Source organism: Schistocerca piceifrons, chromosome 6 (assembly GCF_021461385.2).
Source record: "Schistocerca piceifrons isolate TAMUIC-IGC-003096 chromosome 6, iqSchPice1.1, whole genome shotgun sequence".
Lineage (NCBI taxonomy): Eukaryota > Metazoa > Arthropoda > Insecta > Orthoptera > Acrididae > Schistocerca > Schistocerca piceifrons.
Genome location: NC_060143.1, coordinates 592061870 through 592085574, shown reverse-complemented (window position 1 = coordinate 592085574; position 23705 = coordinate 592061870). Strand labels below are relative to the sequence as shown.

At 41.7% G+C, this 23705-nt stretch overlaps 1 protein-coding gene across 3 annotated transcripts in view; it reads left to right on the top strand.

The window, feature by feature from the left end:
* Positions 1-23705, top strand: part of LOC124803045 (TRAF3-interacting protein 1) — a 265079-nt gene that overhangs the window by 197490 nt on the left and 43884 nt on the right. For all 3 annotated transcript variants that reach the window (XM_047264163.1, XM_047264162.1, XM_047264160.1), the window contains one exon: positions 7763-7874. In XM_047264163.1, coding sequence (XP_047120119.1) covers positions 7763-7874 — 112 coding nt within the window. The remainder of the gene's footprint in view (positions 1-7762; positions 7875-23705) is intronic.

Here is a 23705-nt window from a genome sequence, read left to right as displayed (position 1 = left end):
CAACAAGGCCTTCATCGGAGATGGAACACACACACACACACACACACACACACACACACACGCACGAGACCACACACACACACACAGAGAGAGAGAGAGAGAGAGAGAGAGAGAGAGAGAGAGAGTGTGTGTGTGTGTGTGTGTGTGTGTGTGTGTGTGTGTGTGTGTGTTCTATCTCTTATGAAGGCCTTGTTGGCCAGAAGTTCGTTTTCTGACAATCTTTTTTGTTGTGCCTATCTGCAACTGAGCATCTCCACTGTATAGTGAGTATAAACTATTATTTTCATAATAGTGTTACATTCCATACTGGATTTTCCGTTGTTGTGTTATATGCATCATTTGTATCTCTTAGAGACAAGCAAACATTTTGTTCCCAAGGAGAGACGGCAGCCTTTTGAGTAGTTGCAGGGGCAACAGTCTGGGTGATTGACTGATCTGGCCTTGTAGCATCAACCAAAATGGTATGGCTGTACTGGTACTGTGAACAACTGAAAGCTAGGGGAAACTACAGCTGTAATTTTTCCCATGGGCATGAAGCCCTACTGTGTGTTTAAATATGATGGCAGCCTTTTGGGTAAAACATTTTGCATGTAAACTGGTCCCCTATTTGGATCTCCGAGCAGGAACTACTTAGGAGGATGTTATCATCAAGAGAAACAAAACTGAACTGCCATAATGCAGTTTGGAGCATGGGCTGTTAGATCCCTTAATCGAGCATTTAGGTTAGAAAATTTAGAAAGTGGAAATGGATCATTTCAAGTTAGATATAGTGGGAATGGGTGAAGTTTGGTGACAGGAGGAACAGAACTTCTGGCTAGGTAAATGCAGGCTTATATATACAAAATGAAAGAGGGATAATGCAGGAATAGGTTTAATAATGAATGAGAAAGTAGGAATATGAGTAAGCTTCTATGAGTACTGTAGTGAATGCATATTGGAGCCAAGATAGACATGAAACCTACAACCACCACAGTAGTACAAGTTTTTATGCCAGCTTGCTCCACAGGTGATGAAGAGGTAGAAGAAATTTATGATGAGATGAAAAAAATTATTCAGGTAGTTAAGAGAGATGAAATTTTAATAGTGATGTGCGACTGGAATTCAGTAGTAAGAAAAGGAAGAACAGGAAAAATAGTAGATGAATATGGACCTGGAAAAGGTATGAAAGAGAAAGCTGCCTGGTAGAATTGTGCACAGAGCATAATTTAATCATCACTACCACGTGGTTTAAGACTCATGAAAGAAGGCTGTACTCGTGGAAGAGACCTGGAGACACCAGCAAGTTTCAGATTGATTATACACTGAAGAGCCAAAGAAACTGGCACACCTGCCTAATATCGTGTAGAGCCCCTGCGAGCATGTAGAAGTGCCATTACATGATGTGGAATGGACTCAACTAATGTCTGAGGTAGCGCTGGAGGGAATTGACATAATGAATCTTGCAGTGCTGTCCATAAATCTGTAAGAGTATGAGGGGGTGGAGGTCTTTTCTTAACAGCACATTGCAAGGCATCCCAGATATACTCAATAATGATCATATATGAGGAGTTTGGCGGCCACCTGAAGTGCTTAAACTCAGAAGAGTGTTACTGGAGCCACTCTGTAGAAATTCTGGACAACTAAGATGTCACGTTGTCCTGCTGGAATTGCCCAAGTCCATCGAAATGCACAGTGGACATGAAAGGGTGCAGGTGATCAAACAGGATGCTTACATACCTGTCAGAGTCATATCTACACGTATCAGGGGTTACATATCACTCCAGCCTCACACAACCCACACCATTATAGAGCCTCCACCAGCTTGAACAGTCCCCTGCTGACATGCAGGGTCCATGGGTTCATGTCGTTGTCTCCATACCTATCACGTCCATGTGCTCAATACAATTTGAAATGAGACTGATCCAAACAGGCAACATGTTTCTAGTCATCAACAGTCCAATGTTGGTGCTAACGTCTGGACGCAAGTTATAACGCTTTGTGTTACGCAGTCATCGAGGGTATATGAGTGGTCCTTTGGCTCCGAAAGCCCATATCGATGATGTTTTGTTGGATAGTTCACAGGTTGACACTTGCTGATGGCCCAGAATTGAAATGTGCAATAATTTGTGGTTGCACTTCTGTCACGTTGAACGATTCTCTTCAGTCGTCATTGGTCCTGTTCTTGCAGGATCTTTTTTTAGCTGCAGAAATGTCATAGATTTGATATTTTACTGGATTCCTGATATTCACGGTACACTCGTGAAGTGGTTGTACGGGAAAATCCCCACTTCAACGCCACCTCGAAGATGCTATGTCCTATCACTCGTGCACCGACTATAACACCACGTCCAGACTCACTTAAATCTTGATAACTTGCCATTGCAGCAACAGTAACCAATCTATCAACTGTGCCAGACAGTTGTTGTCTTACACAGGTGATGCTGACTGCAGCGTTGTATTCTGCCCATTCACATGTCTCTGTATTCGAATACGCATGCCTACACCAGTTTTTTTGGCACTTCAGTGTGTAATGTTAAGGTAGAGATTTTGGAACCAGATTTTAAATTGTCTGACATTTCCAGAGGCAGATGTGGACTCTGAGCACAATTTGTTGGTTATGAACTGTAGATGCAGGTGTGGACTCTGAGCACAATTTGTTGATTATTAACTGTAGATTAAAACTGAAGAAATTGCAAAAAACTAAGAATTTAAGGAGATAGGACCAGGATAAACTGAAAGAATCGGAGGTTGTGGAGAGTTTCAGAGGGAGTATTAGAAATACAATAGAAAGGAATACAATAGAAGATGAACGGGGAGCTTTGAGAGATGAGAAAGTGAAGACAGCAGGTGATCAAATAGGTAAAAAGACATGGTGTAGTGGAAATTCTTTGATAAAACAAGTAATACAGGATTTGATTGATGAAATGAGTCTAAAAATGCAGCAAATGAAGTAAGTGAAATGGAATAAAAATGTCTAAAAAACGAGATTGATAGGAAGTGAAAAATAGCTAAGGAGGAATGGCTGAAGAACAGTGAAAGGATTTAGAAGAATATATCCCTCTAAGGAAGACAGATACTGCCTACAGGAAAATTAAAGAGGCCTTCTCAGACAAAAGATGCAGCTGAACAAATATCTGGTACTGGGAAAAGAACGTGACAGAACAGTGAAAGACTTAAATCAAAGCAAGGTCCCAGGAATAGGTGACGTTCTGTCAGAACTACTGATAGGCTTGGGAGAGCCAGCCATGACAAAACTATTCCATCTGGTGTGCAATATATATGAGACAGGCAATGCATCATTGAACTCCAAAAAGAGTCTAATAAATCCAATTGTAAAGAAAGCAGGTGCTGGCCCCACAATTTATCCTAGAAGAAAGTTTAAGGAAAGGCCAATCTACATTTATAGCATTTATAGACTTACAGAAAGCTTTTGACAATGTTGACTTTCTTTCAAGAGGTAGTGGGGTCAAATAGAGAGAGTGAAAGGCTATTTGCAACTTGATGGAAACCAGATGGCAGTTATAAGAGTTGATGGGCCAGAAGGGGATCAGTATTTGAGAATAGAGTGAGACAGGATTGTAGCTTATCCTTGATGTTATTCAATCTGCAATTTGAACAAGCAGTAAAGAAAACCAAAGAAAAATGTGTAGTAGGACTTAATGTTTGGGGAGAAGAAATAAGAACTTCGAGGTTTGCCAATGACAGAGTAATTCTGTCAGAGACAGCAAAGGACTTTGAAGGGCATGTGAATGGAGTGGGCAGTGTCTTGAAAGAAGGTTATTAAAAAAAGACGAGGAAGAAGAAGAAGATAATGGAATGTAGTCAAATTAAATCAGATGATGCTGAGAGAATTAAGATGAGGAAACAAAACACTAAAAGTAGTAGATGAGTTTTGTTGTTTGGGCAGCAAAATAATTTGTAATGGCCGAAATATTAGGTAAGTAGATTGTGTATCTAAAGAGGAGGCACTGAACAGAATTGAGGAGAAAAGAAATTTGGGACACAATCTGACTAGAAGAAGGGATCGGTTGTAGGACACATTCTGTGACTTCAAGGAATCACCAATTTAGTATTGGAGGCAAGTGTGGGTAAAAATCGTGGAGGTAGATTAAGAGAGGAATACAGTAAACAGATTTAGAAGGATATAGGTAGTAATTGAGAGATGAAAAGGCTTGCACAGGGTAGATTAGCATAGAGAGCTGCATCAAACCAGTCTTTGGATCAGAGACCGTAACAATGATATAGAGACAATACTTCTGCTTGGAACTCCTTAGTAGGATATTTATAAATTTTACATAATTTTTCTTTTTTCTTTTTTTTTTTCAGTGGCACTGAAGAAATTTTGAGGGCAAGAGCATTGTGGTCTGATAATCCCAAATCAGTATTTGTTACTACTACTTCTGTAGATCCTACATTCGAAAATATATTGTCTGTAAGACTGTTTGTATTATACGTTAGTCTGTTGGTTCGTGTGTGTATGTAAATAGGTTGAAATTACATAATAGGTTTAAGAACTGATCTTTTGACCTACTTACATTCATATGACTTACATTTAAGTTGTCACAAACAATCACAGTGGCTCTTCCAGTAAATATAATGTTAAGCAATGTTTCTGATTGATTAATAAGAATGTCTGTATCGCCAGTAGGTTGTCTGTATATTGCTATGACATTGACTTTTCCCTGTATTCCATACAACTGTACAGCTGCTGCTTCAAAATGATTTTCCACACTTAATAATTCAGCTTCACACCTTCTTTTATACCCTGTACTTGATTTGGTAAAGATGTATATACACCTCATTTTTGGCATTTTTTTCTACACCATTGGCATGCCATCTTGTATAGATTAATGTTAGTGCTGTTTAGTTGTAAACTTCTTCACCTATGTTCCATAATGCACATGCACTCAATGTTCACTACTATGTCACATTCTAATGATTTATTTTTAAGGCACTGAATGTTTAGTGTTGAAATCTGCAGATGATTAGGATGGGAACTGGTTGCAGTTGTGTTTACATTTTGTGATGTTGTGTTCCTTCCTGTGTTCTGGTAAGGTGCCTAAAATCCTTAAAAAGGACATGTTTTCAGCATTTCATGGGTCATTAACCGGGCTGTGGTGAGATGCTTTCTGTTACTGTTGGTGCTACTGCTAATGTTTTTGTTGCTAATGTTTCTGTTGTTGTTGTTGATAGTGATATTGTTTCAAATACTTCAGGTTTTGGTTTTGCAGCTACTGCTGTGCTCCCTTGGGAACTGGTAGCATTTGGAGTGTTTCCTTCTGTTGATGCAACATTATGTAATTGATCTTATAGTGGTAATAGTTCATTGTCAATGGATTCCACACACGCTTTTCCTTATAATGTATAGTTCTTGTCTGTGAGGGGAATGATCTTTGAAGCTTCACACTTGACTTTTGTTTTTGTAGCTACTATTTTTAAAATATTTGTTATTACAAAGTTTTTCTCTATTTAGATGGGAGCTGTGTCTATCTCTTTCCATATTTTCTTATATCTACAAAAGTCACATTTTCAAATGCCTTTATACAGTTTTATCTCATTATTTGCACGTTCCACTTCTTTGTTTACACAGGACCATTCCACTGGGTTGAAACAACGTGGAAATGAAAATATGATGACATTTGTACTTCTTGGTTCACATAGTTCTCTTTTAAGCAAGAGAGCTAAATCTTTTTTATTGTTTCTTGCAACATCACTTGCTGTTGCCAGGAGAACTAAAAGTCTTTGTAGCTTAATGTGGAGAGTTTTTGTGACTTATTAATGTTTCTGTACAGAATTTCACACCTGGTTTCCCTATGGAAGTTAGGTTCAATTGCTTTTATTGCAAAAATCATTAGCTATGTTCCACTTGTGGCTGTCTGCATATGTTTCAATTTTAATACTGGTATTTGAATTGGAGCTACAAAACCTAGGCCTACCTTTACTGTGCACAGCATCTTGTTTTATGCTGTTTATTTCATCACTTGTTTTTATTGCACAGTTGAGTAAGTCATTAGAACAACTTAAAAGTTGGCGATTTGTATTTACCACATTCATGTTGGATTTCACATTTTTCTGAAACAACAAAGTTTTGGGTCCTACTGTATTCACATTTTCCTTTTGCTTCTCACACAGCTCACGATAACTACATATTGCATTTCCATCATCTGCTGAGAAAGTACATGAAATGAGTTGTTGTATGCATAGATCTTACACTTATGTCACAATTTTCTTGATTTTGCACTTTCTGTTTGTTGCAACTGATCTCCAATTTTTCCCACTTTTCTGAAATTGAATTATTCTGCTGAAAACTTTAAATGTTCACTTCACTTTTTCTTTCTTGAAGTTTTATGATATTCATTTCCAGGGTACTAATTACATACTGTAAACTACTAATGCATTCATTTAGCTTCGTAGTTTCAACATTGCAGTTTTCAAATTTTATCTTTTTTGTAGAAAAATTTGTCTGAGAAACACATTTCAAACCTTTACCTTAGATGCCATCTTGTCCTAATCTTAATATCTTCAGCAAGACAATTCATCAGTCCGTTGTACCCAAGCTATTTCATAATGCTTTGAGGAACAGCACAAGAATATATGTCTGCCTGTTTGTCACCTCAGAGTTCATGGCTTACTGAACACATTTGGGCTGCCATTGAGAAAGACATGTGGACCCAGCTCCAATGAATCTCTTCAAATTGTTGTCATTTGTTGTGAAGTCGTAAATCAGAGCAACTGCTCAAACTTATGGTATCTTGTGGAATGCATTTCACGACAGACCATGACACTTCACAACAAAAGGGGAGTGCTACACCCTGCTTGGCGGTTGTCTGGAATCTAGTTGCTCACTATGCTCGTGATATGTGATATGTGATTTATTCATCTCATTACGTACAATTTTCAAATCATTTGATTTGATATACAGGAGACATGTCAAGGTTTACAGAAGAAACTTTTTTGATAGAAATACAAAAGTTTACATTATATTTTACATTTCTAAGTTACAGCTACACATGTACATAAAATAATACATGTAATACAATCCCTGTGTTCAGACTGTGAAGCTGTCCTCAATGAATCTGACAGAATAACAACACTTTTCCACCAGAAGAGTAAAGGGCAATCTTTTCAGTGAACCAAGCTCCATCTTAAATATATTACCACCTTTTATTTTATTGAAAATTTTTAACCCCATATTCTCTGACATTTGGGCATAAAGTTTTAAATGATGTGTTGGAAGTTTGAAGTTATCTCTTTGGCGAGTGCTGTATTTGTGGTCAAAATGGGAAGTGTCTAGTGTATGTTGATTTTTATATAGGAACACCACCATCTCATATATGTAAAGTGAGGGGATAGATAGTATTTTTAAATTTTTTAACCGTGATCAACAAGATTCCTGTTTTTTTGCAGCACATGTTTCTAATTACTTTCTTTTGTAATACTAGAAGCCTAGTGACATTTGCTGAATTTCCCCAGAAGATTATGCCATAACGAATAACTGACTCAAAGTAGCAGTGATAAACTATCTTTCTAGTATCCATGTTTGTGGCACCTGACAAAATACACATTGCAAATGCTAAGTTGTTCAGTTTATTTGCTAAGTAATCTATGTGTACCTTCCAAGCATGAGGCAGATGAAGTGACCAGTAATTCCGATACACATTTTTAGTCCAAAAAGAAAAACTGAAGCAAAAGGCAATGTATAAATAAAGCGTTTTGCACAGCAACTAAAAGATACTTCTGCAAGCCTTACTTCATTGTGTCACTTTTTTCTTTTTGGTTTTAGACCAGTTGTTGCCAATGTGAACATCATAACAGAAGGTGATCAGATGGCAGAGCAAGATGAAAATGAGAATTACATTGTTGAGTCCCAGGATCAACCAGCAATTGAAATATTGGTAAATAGTAAAATAAAGTTTTATGAGTCAAATCAAAATCTATTAAAATGTCAAGGAACATATATCTGTCTGCAAAATTCTATTTCTCGTTTAATTTATATTTACTACTACAACCTTATTAACTGTGTACACTTATGTGTCTTGAGTTACAGATTTACTCAGTATTTGCTCATTCATTACTAAATACTCTCCTACAATCCTCACTCTGGTACCTAGAACAGTCCTTTGATTGAGACTGGAAAGACTTTGAAAATATTGCAATAATTGTTGCTGGGATACAAGTGCCTGTATAGCTTTCGTACATTCATTATGTCATAATTTTTGTGTATTGTATTCTTCTGTGTCTCTGATTTCTAATACTAATCATGGTTTAGTATTTTCCACCAGTCATTCATAGTCCTTCTTATTTCTAAATGTAATCTGCAGTTGCATCATTTGATGCTCTATTATTATTTTTGAGAGTGCAGATGCACTATAATAGTCCCTGTTTATCCTGAAATATTAGATGAAGATACCTTCCTTCAGGATTACTCTAAACAAATGTTGATATTGCATTTAATGTTGAATAGCTGATTTAAGCATTCAGTTAGTACTGGTCAGTTTCCTCAGTAGTTTATTCCCAAACCAACAGAGAATAAAAAAGCTTAACAGAGTTGTTTAAAATCACACTCCACACTTGTATTAACATAACATGGTATGGAAAGTTCTGGAAAATGTAAGTAATGTATGATGTGTAGGTACATGATGAAAGACTCCCAGGATATCGTAAAGTTAAAATTCATTAAAAACAAAAAATGAAACGCCGATCGACCATAAGCATTTGCAAAGACGTTAATTATGAATGCGCGGTAAGGCACAGACAGATGAGAAAACCATAATTCACTTTTTTGTACATGATTTTGTTACTCACACACTCTCGTATGTGGTAGGTCTGTTAAGAAGTGCCGTTTGGAATATGACAGGCTACGAGTGTTTTGTATCATACATGTTTCGAAATTACAAAAAATTTGATATCAGTATTAAGTATTTTTTATTCAAGTGAAGTGAAACCAAGTAAGGAGGAAAGTATTTTTTTTTATACAAGTGAAATGAAACCAAGTAAGGAGAATTTTCTTATTTATGTCACACACTAGTGTAATTGAAGTCTGCTGCCTGCATCTGCAATTGAAATGTAAGAGAGGTTGTCTGATAGCCTAAAAATTCCTACATGCACAGAACATTTCTAATAATGCAATTGTATTATCCTTTTAAATGTTTTTCATATGTATATGTATTTAATAATGTTTTATTACTTTTATTACAACACAAGGAGTAAAGAAAATAGCTCACCGAATAATAGAAGCATTGAGTCATCGACAGCACACAAAAAAAGAATGAAAACCTTGGCTTTTGGTCACATCCTTTTTTGAACTAGATTACACACACAAAATAGTGTAGAGGGAAGGAAGAATGTAAAAACACATTATCCTTTGAGTACAATATCATTATGGCACAGTGGGAATCAGCTAACTCATACAAATGCCTTGGTGTAACAATGTGCGTGGGGGTAAGAGATGGAATGATTATGTAGGATCAGACATCCATTCATTGGTACAGTACTGGGAAAATACAGTGTTAGTCATTCCAGAATATTAAGTGTGTAGGACCCACACAAAATAGATTTATTGGGAAGTCAGTGAAAATGCTGTCCCCTCCAAATAACAGCATCTACCTGGCACACAGTTATGGAAATATTTGAATGACACTGAATGTGCAGAGTCATAAAGAGCCAAATATCATAGACAAAAGAAAAGTTATAAATTATTACAGTCTTTTGAACATTTGGTACATTGCTGAAATATTTCAAATAAGGAACTGAATAGTAAAATGCATTATTATTTATTTGTCCCATAAAGTGGTTCTGTGTGTGTCCGCATGCCAACATAGGGCATGAAAAGTCGTATTTCATGCATGGAATAGGTAAAGAAGCTATGTATGTGAATAATGTGATGACTCCCTAATTTCATGCATTGGTGTTAAATCATACAAAATATAAAAATGGAAATATCCACAAGGGAAATTGTGTTTACTGATTACTAATAATCTTTTATCAGTGAAAGTATAATGACTTACAGACTGTCCTATACTAGTTAGACTAATTGGGCTTCCATTTAATCTGTTGCAGTTTTTAGTCTCTTTCTCAATCTCTTCTGAGCTGCCTTTAAATTGTCAGGTAATTTACTATACATTAGTTCTCATTTATGTCTCACATTACTGTCAGCTTTATGAGATGCCATTCAACTATAAATATATATTTGGGTAGCAAATTTGCTATTGGTGACTTCATTATTATTTATAAGCAACTGTGTATCTCCAGGAATGAAACTGACAGTTTCTAAATATGTGATATAATGAAAAGTAACCTCAGCCATGGATTTCACAGTGGTTTGCAGAGTATGGACATAGATATAGTCATGGCAAGTATTGTCAGTTTTGGGAACTTGACATTAGTATTATCAATGCCTATACTGAAACATTCCATCTAAAATGTAGCTGAAACCTTTAAATGCAAAAATTGATAGCACTCAATCCTGGTTACTAGATTATTCTCTCTTCCTAGTCACTCACATCACCCAAAGTGCACAAAATTTGAAGCTGCTAGTGCAGTCATTGTATTAAGATGTTTTCATGAAATACTAGTTATGATATTCTTCCAATTTTTTCTGATGTGTTAGCAACATAAAGAAAAAATGTTGTTGCAATTAGTTTCTCTTCTTCCTCTGCTAGCTGTGGCCTCAGATCCTTTGGTTTTAGATGTTCAAATGTGTTTGAATTCCTAAGGGACCAAATTGGTGAGGTCATTGGTACTTAGACTTGCACACTATTAAACTAACTTTTGCTAAGAACAACACACACACACACACCCATACCCAAGGGAGGACTCAAACCTCTGGTGGGAGAGGCCGCACAATCCGTGACGTGGCACCTCTAACCACGCGGCCCTTTGGTTTCATGACATTGTAGATCTGGCAGTGATTTTAAACATTCAGCCTGAGAACAGTTTGTCTGTGTGTCAACTCCAATGATAAACACTCTTGGTTGGAGATAAGCCCTGCACACTAGTGTGCTGAGTATGCTTGCTCATTGTGAGGGGGCACGAGTTGGAGGTATGCTGTGTGCTAGCACGGCATCCAGTGTTCTCTTGGTTAGCACATCCAGTAATAGAAGTTGATTGTTTTCTTCATCTCCTTCATGAACCTGATGTTTTGCTGCAGCAAGTTCAGATGTTGCAAAATGCTTGTATGTGTAGTTGTCAGTGTACCCGTATCATGAATGTATCATTTAAATATTATAAAAAAGTGATGAGTGTTTGTACACTGCTTTGACTCTAGACTTCTTGAAATGCCGTCATAAACTTGTTAGCTACCCCTGGTGACAGTGGGCAGCCCATCAGCTCTCTGCTGGACTCTTCATGGTAATTTCCATCAAGCAGGAAGTAGGTCGACATGAAAACAAATTCAAAGATTTTCGTTAGCACAACTGATCTTCTCCCCTTGAGACTAGAAGAGTTCCTTACGTAGTCCCCAGTAAACAGGGAAACGAAATTGGAGCTCACTGTGAGGCCTTCCTGGCCTTGTTCAAAGTTCTGATGCTGTTGGACAAAATGCACCAAATTCAATACATGCTGATGGCATTTGTCAACAAAACAGCTGAACATCACTGCCAGCTGTTTGGTAGCTCTCGTATGTGCTGATGTTGCTAATGATGAGATGAAATGAGGCCCCTTCTTTATGGACATTTGGTAATTGTTAAAGTTTCAGAGGTGCATATGCTCATGCCAAAGTCTAATCACCATTCTTTCTTGGAAAGTGTTCTGAGAAGTTCGATGGTATTTCTCTTCACATGGGTGGTTGGACCATCTTCTGCTCTCCTGTTGGCAACAATCACTAACTGTACATTTTCTGCTTATATACTTCAAACAGTAACAGGATTATACATTTCTTTTGTCTACTGGAAAGATGACTCAGAATCTTTTCAGGAACATTTAAATGCTTCCCTCTCCTCTTTGCAGAGGTTTGGCTCTGGTGGAATGGCCCTTGTGAACATTTTGAACTGAGTTTGTGTAACCAAGAAGACAAAACAGCAGTAGCCTTAACTACCCCCCCCCCCCCCTACCCCCCTCCTCCCCCCACCCCCCACCCGTCACCCACCCCTCACACCCCTCCTCCACATTGCACCCATTGAAATTAAGTTTATTGTGTGGTTATTTTTCTCTGACAGTCTAGTAAAGCCAGACAGAACTGCTAAAGAGTAGTGTGAGGGAAAATATGAACTGGAAATGTTTTTTGTAAACTTTATTGAGCTGACCAAAATAAAAACACCCCAACTTGTTTTTCTATGTGGTCTCCTAACTTATTACCCCTAATTCCTGAGTTACCAGGGACTCACAGCAGGTTTATCCTGTTGGCTTCCCCTAGCATTACTAGGGATTTGTGGCATTCTGCTGCAGTTCTTGTAACACCTGCATAGATTCTTCATTGCACACACTCTGATGATGAATATCTCTGCCTGGAATACCAGAGCCAGTTTCCCTAGAGATTGTGTTCTCATCTGTTTTTGACCCACCAGTAAACCAGACTGTGTGTCCTGAACATCATCATGGTTCATTCTTCCATTACTCCCTACTTCCAATTGTTACACTGAAAGATTTGTTGAAGCAGATGGAACTTATTCTATAGTCAGCCAGCATTTCCCTGACAATTTCTATATTTATCACATTCATTTTATTGATGTGGGAACTGGATATCCTGTAGGTTTCGGATTCTTAACCTTTATGCCTCCGATGCTGCCTCTGTTGTAATCCAATGGTGTAATGGAGGCATGTCCAACATGGTCTCCATCCCAGAGGAGATGTGCTGCTGCTAATTTCATGTGTCATGCCTAGGCAAGCTTATCTCTGCACCTTCCCATGGGTCTTAGCAGCCACCTTCTGTTCAATATTGGTTGGTTGGTTGATTTGAGGGAGGGGACCAAACATGGAGGTAATTGGTCCCATCGGATTATGCAAGGATGGGGAAGGAAATTGGTCATGCCGTTTCAAAGGAACCATCCTGTCATTTGCCTGAAGCAATTTAGGGAAATCACAGAAAACCTACATCAGGATGGCCAGACATGGGTTTGACCATTGTCCTCCCAAATGGGAGTCCAGTGTGCTGACCACTATGCTGCCTCGTTCAGTCTGGTCTATAACCAGGAAGATATAGAAATCAATTTCCTGATAGTTTAGAGCTTTTTTTAACTCCACAAAAAGTTGGTGAAGTACTGTTTCACATAATTTATCTTGTGATATGCCTGTTGGGTTTAATTTAGAGGAATCTCGGTAAACCTTGTTTCCCTAACTTGCACATTTTTTCTAATGTCTTAAAAAAAGAAAGGAGGACAGACTTGGTTGGTCTCATGTCCTTACCCTTGGTATGATCAGTCTTCCCTGGCTTTGGAATAAAAGCAACCTTCACTGTTTTCCAAGCATTAGGAATGATGCCTGCTGGTAGACTGACTCTAAAACATTCTACATAGGAGCCTGATAAATCTTTCTGCTTGTTGCAATAGAGCCAGAAGAACTCCATTTGGGTCTGGTGGCTTGAGCAATTGAAATGTCTCTGCTGCCCACTGTATTTTCTCGAAATCAACACATTCTGTGACAGATTCCTAGTGTTCCCACTGGTTACTAATAAACCAGTACCTCACAGGGACTGAATTCTGGCTAGTACTGTATGCCAGAGTGCTCTGAGGAAGGGTAAGTATCGAGGAGCAAATCCAGTGCGTCATTAGCTGCCCTTGTATACTCACCATCCTCCTACATTTTTTATATTCTTGTGAGGACGTTTTGAAGTTGAGCCCTGATACTGTGCCTGCCACTTCCACATAGAATACCTTCCAGGGTGATTGTTTAATTGCTTAATAGAAAGAATGTATTTGGCAAATGCTTCCTGATATTTTGCCCACCGTTCTTTTCTTCTTAAAAAGTTGAACAGATTTCTTACCTGCTTCCATTGCAGTTCAGAATTATTGTTCACAAAAGTACATTCCTGTTTGTGTACATTTTGCTGATTGGACAGTTTTCTAAGTACCAGATCATGATGAAAGACATCACTTCATATGCCATTTCCCCTAAAACTCCTTAATTTATTTCAAAGTACTAACTTCAGGTAAGTGTGAATTTAGGTCTTTTCTATAGGAATCCCAGTCTGTTTCCTTGGATTTCTATAGGCCATAGTCTGTTTAAAACCAGTTTCCTCCTTGAACTTAATTTATAATAAGCAGTCAAATCAAAATGAGACAGGTGGAAAAAAATTAAGTAAACTGTTTACTACTTCAAAGTAATTGTCATAACTGTTACTACATTTATCCCACTGTGAGACAAGATGGTCAATGCCTTCATGGAAAAACATTTACAGTTGCCTATTTAACCATGATTGTACCTAGGTGTCCACACCTTCTTTTGAAGCAAGTCGACTGCCACGAATGTTTTCCTTCAGGGCTCCAAATGCATGGAAGTTGCATAGGGAGAGGTTCGGACAGTAATTAGTAAGGGCTTCCCTGTGCAACATCTGTAGTGTACTCAAAACAACTTTGATAACATGTGAGCAGCCCCATGTGTTGCCAAGGCTGTTTCAGCTACAGTGAAGAAGTTTTCTAGGAAGCTCTTACACATCCTCTATAAAGTCCCGATCTCACCCCACATGATTTCCATATTTTTGGACCCCTGAAGAAAAATATTTGTGGCTGTTGATTTGCTTTGAAAGAAGATGTGGACACATAGGTGCAGTTGTAGTTCTTCACGCAACTGCAAATATTTTTCCATGAAGTTTTTTTATCTCACAGTAGGATAGGTGCTGCTCTCACACTGCCTTTAGGACTTTCTCACCTACTCCTGCTACAAGCGTTTGGCCATCATATGCCACCTCCTATTTAATTGTCATCTAGTCATCTGCCAAGCACCTGCACTTTCTAAGACAGAGTCTTTGGAGCAACATCCTTAAGTTGTTTAGGCACCCTTTGTGGTCTTGAAGAGTTTCTCTGCTGTCTTAACCAGCAACTTCACCTCCTTCCCTGGAGATATCTTGGAACCATCTCCTTCAGCCAACCTATTGTTCCCATCCTAAGATTAGAGCACCTTTGTCCTGAATACTCCTGAATTTGTGTTCTTGACATGAGTCTTCCCCAGTCTTTTCAAAGTGAGCCATTTGAGCTAGCTCCTTCTGCTGCAAAGTGATGTTAACAAGTGGATAACCCTCATATATTACTGCCATCCCAAAAACCCCAGCTGTTACTGGATCTTGTTATCTTGTTGGGAAATGGCAGTAAGTGACTCCTCTTTCATTCTCTTATTCCTTGTCATGGAAGTGGGAGAGGCGTGTTTACTTCTTTCACGCCAAGACAGTCTTTTTTTGGAGGTCTTGGAGGTCTCCAGACAAGTCTTTGATGTTCATACAGTCCAACTTTTTAGTGACATTTTCCACTTCTCAAACTTGTCTGTCCCCGATTAAGTTGCAGAAACAGCTTCTATTAATTGAACATCTGACGTTTGGGTGTTCAGCGTGTCATCAAGTCCCTTTGTTTTAAAATTTGTTTCTGCGTTGTCCGTTTTCATCCTGAGAATTGGGGATCTATTAGGTCAACACCAAACAGTAGTGGAGTCCAATGCCAGTTTAGGGCTACTTACTGAGGGAGATCTCCCGATATCCCCAAGGCTCCAGTCACAAAACTTTTTCCCATGTGCCATGTACCCCTCAACACAGATCACATCTCACCTTGGGTTGGGGGAAGGACTATGGAAAAAGCTTCCTACAAACATGCAAACCTCTCAACCCACACAGTCTGTGCTACGATAAGGCAGTGTCCCCTGGAGAGGCCTCGTGCGTGTAATACTGCGTGTTTCATGCAGTAATTCATCTGCTGCACACAATGGAGGAATGAGGGCAACCTTTTCCTCTGCACTGGTAAAATAAGCCACAGGTAGCGTCAGCGGTGTTGTGTCTACTTTTCTGGGTAGAGATAATGTTGCATAGTCAACTTTTTTCCTCAATACAATTGATTACAGTTCTTGCAGTCCTTTAGCTACAAGATGTTAGTATTTTCAGATTATCTGCATGTTGCCGACTATCCTAATCTATTGGCTTGATACCAGATGACTTTGTCTATCCACCACAGAGTCAGGGAAGAGTGTCGATGTTATCTGCAGGTGAAGAAGAAGAGTCATCTTGTGATCTTGCTGAGCCTACATCATATGTAATATATTTGTTCCTTAACCAGGGCCAAGCAGGCTCATCTGGTTTATAATGTTCTCAGATATTCAGTCAGATGGGATCATCCCAATAGTGTGATATGTCAGCTAGCTAATCTGTTAGCATCTCCAAGTGGCCACAGTGGCCAACTGTGTGGCTCCAAGTGCCATGTTATATAGCCTGTCCTTTGTGCTGCCAATCACATGACCCTATACATTGTGCAGTTTCACTGGTGAGGAGAAGGGGAAAGTGTGGGGTGCAGGCACCAGTGGCAGTAGACCCCCGTCTCGGAGGGTGGCCAGGTCACTGCTGGTGTGGAGAAGGTGTGTGTGCTTGGCGAGGTCTCATAATCTGGCCACAGTGATGACAGCATATGTGTGAATTTTGCAACTTGCTGTTAAAATAATCACATTAACATTGGAGATAGAAGAGAACAACTGACTTTCATTCCTCAGTGTTCTAGTCAAGCGAGGACTGGACAGCTTACTAGGACTCAGTGTTTACTGTAAAACAGTGCATACAGATTTATACTCAAATGCCTTCACCTGACACTCTCCTCGCAATGAGTAGGCGACCTTACCGTACTAGTGCATATGGATCCCAAAATTTACAACTGAGAGAGTATAGCAGTGGAACTGCAGCACCTACAAGAGGGTTTCAGGAAGAATGGTTACTATCTCTGTCAGATCCAGGATGCTGTGAAACCATATGATATGAGAGCACAGTTTGTAGAGGAAAAAGAGAAACATTTTGTGACAGTAAGCAGCCCTTACAATGCGAGTACGAAAGTGATGAAAGTGTCAATGTGGTGGAATTTTTTTATCTTTGTTAAAAGCTGGTAGTGGCAAAATGTCTACTTTGCATATGTTTTGAAAGGTAATGCATTTTTTTTACATCCAATCTGGACAGACTAAAAAAAGCTATACATTGTTTTATATGTTAAAAACTACGATGGTAATTGTTATGTCCTAGCCAGTAATGCCAACCAAGCCCGCTGCCAAAAGGTTGGCAGCATCAAAGTACGGACGCCGTCCGCATAAGCAGTGCCAGCGAGACAGGAAATCGCCGCAAGTCTGCGCGCGCCACCGCTGGCTTCTGGATTCTTAAGCGCTGGAGTCGCGAGCGCTAGGACAGTTCTGTATTCGCCGCTCAGTTGTATACTCGCCACCGAATTGTGTACTTGTTAGTCAGTTGTGTGTTCATCGCAGCAGAGTTGTTGTTTGTCGTCAGCCGACGCTGACCTAGCCGCTTCGACTCGAACTAGACAGATTTCTGTAGACACCGAGTTCACTACTGTGTTACTGTATCTTCATCAATAAAGATAAGTACCGACTTTTATTTAATCAGAGTGTTTGGGTATTCATCTTTCTGTTCACTGTTCCAGCGGACCGGTCGGCCCGCTATTAAAAGTGTGGCGGTGACTTCGTAAGCCATTTCTACAGCCAAGTGTTTGTCGCTACGAACACCGCCACAAAACTGGCGACGAGGACTTCCGAACTCGTGTGCAGGGCTGGTTCAACTTGTTCTTGTTATACTAATTATAGCGATAAAATTTTGGGGGCTGATTTAATTTGTGTTCACTATGTCTGCCGAATTACAACAGTTGATCTTGTTAAAGAGTCAGAAAATACAAAGTCTGGTGGAAGCAATCGCCAAACAAGCGGCTAATCCTCCAACACAAAAGGAACAAGCACAGGCAGCACCACAGTTCCGGGCTTTTGATGAATCCAGAGAAGAATGGCGAGAATATTTCGCGCAGTTGCAGGCGCACATGACAGTCTACAAAATCACAGGTACTGAGCGGCAGCTTTATTTAATTTCCACTGCAGGCATGGACATCTATCGACTACTTTGTAAGTTGTTCCCGGAATCCCAGCCAGAAGCTTTAGACTATGACGTTGTTGTTAACAAGCTTGCTGAGTATTTCGAGTCGCGAGTTCATGTGGCAGCAGCCAGATTCAAGTTCTTCAGATTAAAGAAACTGCCACATCAATCTAATAAACAGTGGTTAACAGATTTACGGGGCCTCACCCGTCAGTGCCGATTTAATTGTGTGTGTGGAGCTTCCTACAGTGATGTCATGTTACGAGACGCTATTACGCAAAACATTGCAGATTCTCGTATTTGTGCTGCTATCTTAAAGTTGCCTGACCCGTCATTAGAGACTGTGATGAACATCATTGAAGCCCAAGATACTTTTGACTATGCTGAGTGTGAGTTAGATCAGCCATGTATTTCTCAAATTGCCTGTGCTAAGCAAGTTACGTCACGCCCGCGGCCCCACCGGCAGAGTCAGACTGTAAACACTAGCCGGCCGCGTCATGTTAAACACATTCGTCAGCCGCGTGTGCAAAATGATAGAGTTAAGTCTTGCCCTAAGTGTGTTCTTGCTCATCCCCGTGAACGTTGCCCGTTCAGAAACGCGGTTTGTCACTTTTGTCAAAGGAAAGGACACATCCAGACTGTTTGTTTGCGTAAACGCAAGAACAATTCTAGTGCTGCCCAGCCCATGGATATTCATGTTCTTCAAAGCCAGCCCACCCAGAAGGTCGCGTTTAAAGACTCTTCCACGGTTCGTGTGGGTAATAAACTTGTTCGCAATAAGCCACCCACCCAGCCCTCTGCTATGCGACCCAAGCGTAATTCAAACGCTGTGAAAAGTGATGTACAGACTGCAAGTGACGCGGTAGTTGTTGTTCCACCCGCCCAACCCACGAGTTGTCGTAAGCAGCGAACACGCGCTAAACGCGCTGATTTTGTGTCTTCCGCCTCCACTGCACCGATCCAGAGACAGTGTAATAAACTATTTGTGAAGCTACGCATCCAGGATAAGACCTTCAATTTTCAATTAGACACTGGTGCGTCTGTGACTCTCATCAATAGTGCTACGTATGCGGCTATCGGCCGCCCTAAACTTTCAGCGGCAAAACATTCTTTGGCTACTTACAGTGGCGAACAAATTCCTGTGTTAGGTGTATGTAGCGTGCCAGCCACATTCCGTGGCAATACAAAAACAGTTTCATTCACAGTGCTCCGCGCTACAGACAGTGTAAACATTTTCGGATTAGACTGTTTTGACTTGTTTGGCCCGTCTATCCAAGACAATGTGTTGCAAATTAATTCTGTTGTTGTTCCTCAAGACAGCATAACCGATTTGTGTAAACGATACAGTGACATATTTAAAGACGAACTAGGTTGTGCTGCGAACTTTGCCGCTCATATTACATTAAAAGATAATGCTCAGCCTCACTTTTGTCGTGCTCATCCAGTGCCTCACACCCTCCGGGCACCTGTAGAAGATGAACTTCGTCGTTGGCAAAACAACGGTGTTATTCAACCCGTTTCAGCGAGCCAGTGGGCTTCTCCCTTAGTTATTATAAAGAAACCGTCTGGCAAGTTACGTTTGTGTGCTGATTTTAAGTCGACAGTTAATCCTCAGACTGTCATTGATTCTTTTCCTTTGCCCAGACCGGACGAGCTGATGGATAAGTTAGGGGAAGCTCGTTTCTTTTTCAAAATTGATCTCCGTGAAGCATATTTCCAATTGCCCCTCGACAAGCAATCACAACAGTATTTTGTCATAAACACGTCGTTGGGGTTGTTCCGTTTTCTGCGTTTGCCTTTTGGTTGTGCGTCAGCTCCAGCTGTTTTTCAGCGTTTTTTGTCACAACTTCTGGCTAATGTGCCATCATGTTGCAACTATTTAGACGATATTGTTGTGTCCGGTCGGACGCCTGCTGAACATTTCCGTAATTTGGAGTGTTTGTTTACAGTGTTGTCTCAGGCAGGCCTACGTTGCAACATCAATAAATGTTCATTTTTCCTTACGGAGCTGGAGTATCTGGGACATGTTATTAATGCTCAAGGCATTCATCCCTCCCAGTCACATTTAGCAGCTATTCGTGATTTGCCCGCCCCTCGCAACCTGCATGAATTGCAAGCAGTTCTTGGCAAATTGACGTATTATATTAGGTTTATACCTAATGCATCACAGATTGCTGCACCGTTGCATCGTCTCCGCCATAAGAATATTCCGTTTGTGTGGTCAGCTGATTGCCAATCAGCCTTTCAGCAGCTTAAAGAGGCTTTATTGAATGATCGTTGTCTGGTCCATTACGACCCTCACAAGCCTCTGGTGTTAGCTTGTGATGCCTCTTCTTTCGGCCTCGGTGCTGTGTTGTCTCACCGAGTCGGTAACAACGAACGTCCTATTGCGTTCGCATCTAAATTGCTAAACAAAGCTCAGTGTAATTATAGCCAATTGGACAAGGAAGCGTTGGCTATTGTGTTCGGTGTCACAAAATTCCGTCACTACCTCTATGGTAGACCATTCTATTTAGTAACAGATCACAAGCCTCTGACGTCACTGTTTCATCCGTCTAAACCAGTTCCTCAGCGGACAGCTCCGAGACTACAACGTTGGGCTCTTTTGTTATCACAATACCAGTATGGCCCCCAGGGGCTCAGCATTCGTTTGCTGGGTACGGGCTTGGCGACCCCGGGGTTCCTGAGCTGGGGACTGGTAAGCGCCGCCAGTCCCCTGTCACCGTAACCTCTAAGCATACTTCAACGACCACCGTGCGGCGCGGCGGTGGAATGTTGTGTGTCTCAGGGAATGGGGATCTTGGCTTGACCGCCCGGATCGCGAGGATGGAATAAACCTCTATAAAAAACCCCTCAATCTCAAGGTGTGCTGCGCGCTGATGAGATGCATGGCTGTTGAGGTGGAACAGTCGGTAGCGGGCAACCTCTGGGGAACCTGCCGCACCTCAGTTGTATAAGGCTTACCTAGGCACGCGGGGCTCTGTCTAGGTGGACTTCTAGTTCCCTAGCTGCTCGTGGGACCGAGATGGATCCTTCGAAATTCTCTTTTCCTCCTCCCAGCGGAAAGGGTGGGCCGCTGGAAGGTTCTAACACCCAGTCTCTTAAGAGGGCCCGTGCAGTCAGTCCCCCTGACTCCGGCGCTTCTTTAAAAAGTCCAGTCTTAGGTAACAGAATGCATTCTGGTAATCCGAATGTGTTTCTCATTGTGAAACGGAAGGAGGGTAGTTTCGAGAAGGTTTCGCCCTTCTATATACAAAAGGGATTGGAGGGAATCTGTGGCTCCTTAAAATCGGTGAAGCGCTTACGTAATGGGACCTTGCTAGTGGAAACTTCCACTTCCCAGCAAGCAACTAACCTCCAATCTGCTAAATGCCTTGGAGAGTATGCCATAGACACCGAACTGCACAGCACCTTGAACTATAGCAAAGGTGTTGTGACATGCTGGGATCTAGCTGATATTCCCAAGGAAGAACTGCAACGTGAGTGGGCTCCGGAAGGTATCGTTGATGTCCAACACATCATGAAGAGGGTTGATGGCACTCTTGTCAAATCCGACTCCTTTATTCTGACCTTCAGTAGCACAACAATTCCTGAACATGTTAAAGCTGGCTTCCTTCGCCTTAGTGTGAGGCCTTATTTCCCGGCCCCAATGCGCTGTTTCAAATGCCAGCGTTTTGGGCATACCACCTTAGGCTGTAAAGGCGAAGCGACTTGTGGAAACTGTGGTCAGGCTGCTCATGAAGGAGTTGGTTGCTCGTCTCCGGCTAAATGTATTAATTGCTCTGGGAACCACCCTGTTTGGAGTAGGGACTGCCGCATATTTTTAGAGGAACGCAAGGTCCAGGAAATCAAAACAACCAAGCGTATCCCCTATGGTGAGGCCAAGAAGATTTATAAGTCGATGCAACCTCCCACATTTGCTACATCTTTTGCATCCCTGGTACAGAAGCCTACTCCAAAGGTCGATGCCTCAACGCAGACTGAGGTGGTGAGTGTTGGCACTAACACCTGTAGCTGCCAGTGCACTTGCAACGCAGCCAGTGTTCCAGAGCCAGTAGCCCCTACTCGAACGGCAGACAAAGGTACAGTGGCGGACTTGGTCCAGCCCCTCGCGCCTCCAACAGCTGAGGTTGTCCCCAAGCCCAGTGCGCCACTTACCACTCCCACATCCGCTCCCCCAAAGTCCACCAAGCCACAGAAAGCTACTGTGCAGCAGCAACAGCGGGTCAAATCCCGTGGTAAACCATCTGACCATGCGGATGTTGTTTTACGCGAGGCTTCATCTGACTCTTCCCCAGAGTTGATGGAGTACGATGTATGTGTGGGGCAATCATCTCGTCCCATGCCTGCCCCTCCACCTGCTGCGGTCTCCCCGCCCCGTCGGAGAGACAGGATGAAGGTGCTACCCCCAACATAGATGGCTCCCATACTCCAGTGGAACTTGCAAGGGTTCAGGACGCATGTGGAGGAACTTCGTCTACTTTCTCAGGGTCGACCATTGTGTCTCTGTCTCCAGGAGACGTATTTCCATCCATCATACTCCCCTGAGATACGAGGCTATACACTCCACAAAAAGGACGACCTGCGTGGAGAGAGAGCTAGAGGAGGCGTAGGTATTTTCGTCAGGACGGACTACCATTCCTCGCCTCTCTCACTTACGACGACTCTACAGGCCGTCGCTGTGTCCGTGCACGTGCGTCATCCGTTGACTGTATGTTCACTTTACTTGCCCCCACATGATGCTCTTGATGAAGCGGCCCTCACCGACCTTCTTACACAGCTCCCCCAGCCATTCATTATTTGTGGTGATTTTAATGCCCACAATGTGCTTTGGGGCTCTGCACTTACCTGCCCCAGGGGTAGAGCAATTGAGAGGCTTCTCCTGTCATCCTGTGCCTACTTGCTCAATGGAGGACAGAGTACTCATTTCTGCACGGCGACTGGGTCGTTCTCTGCCATTGATCTCTCGCTTTGCTCTCCAGCTCTTGCCGCTAGTGCTCACTGGGAAGTGGTCGCTGACTTGCACGGCAGTGATCATTTCCCAATCTGGATTCACCTGCCAGATGGCGTGGGCCCCGACAGGAGACCACCACGATGGGTGCTCAGTGGAGCTGACTGGACACTTTATAGCCAGTTGGCCCAATTCGAACACTGTGCGAATGTTGAGGTGTGGGTGGATCATATTACCAAAACGGTCCTCCATGCCACTGCGGCATCCATTCCACAGTCCACAGGTCACCGGAAAAGGCCACCTGTGCCTTGGTGGAGTGACGAATGCCGCTCTGCAATCAGGACCAGGCGTGCGGCTCTGCGGCGGTTCAAGTGTCGGCCGACTGCTGAGAATCTTGCTGCCTTTCGGGTGGCGAGGGCGAGATGTCGCCGCATTATTCGTGAGAGCAAGAAGAGGTCGTGGCAAAAGTTCCTGAACACCGTTAATCGTTCCACCAAGAGTTCCATTGTGTGGGAGACCATTAGGAGAATTTCTGGCAGAGGAGGGAGATGCCCCATAGCTGCTGTACTGAATAACGGCACTCTCCACACAGATCCGCGGGACATTGCCCAGACTATGGCAGCATATTTTGCGACAGTTACTGCCACAACCAGTCAGGATCCCGGTTTCCAGCGCCATAGAGCGGTTGCTGAGAGGTGTAGTCTGAACTTCCAGCCCACCTCTCATGAAGTTTACAACTGCCCTTTTTCTATGTGGGAGCTGGATTCTGCATTGTCTGGAGCTCGTGAC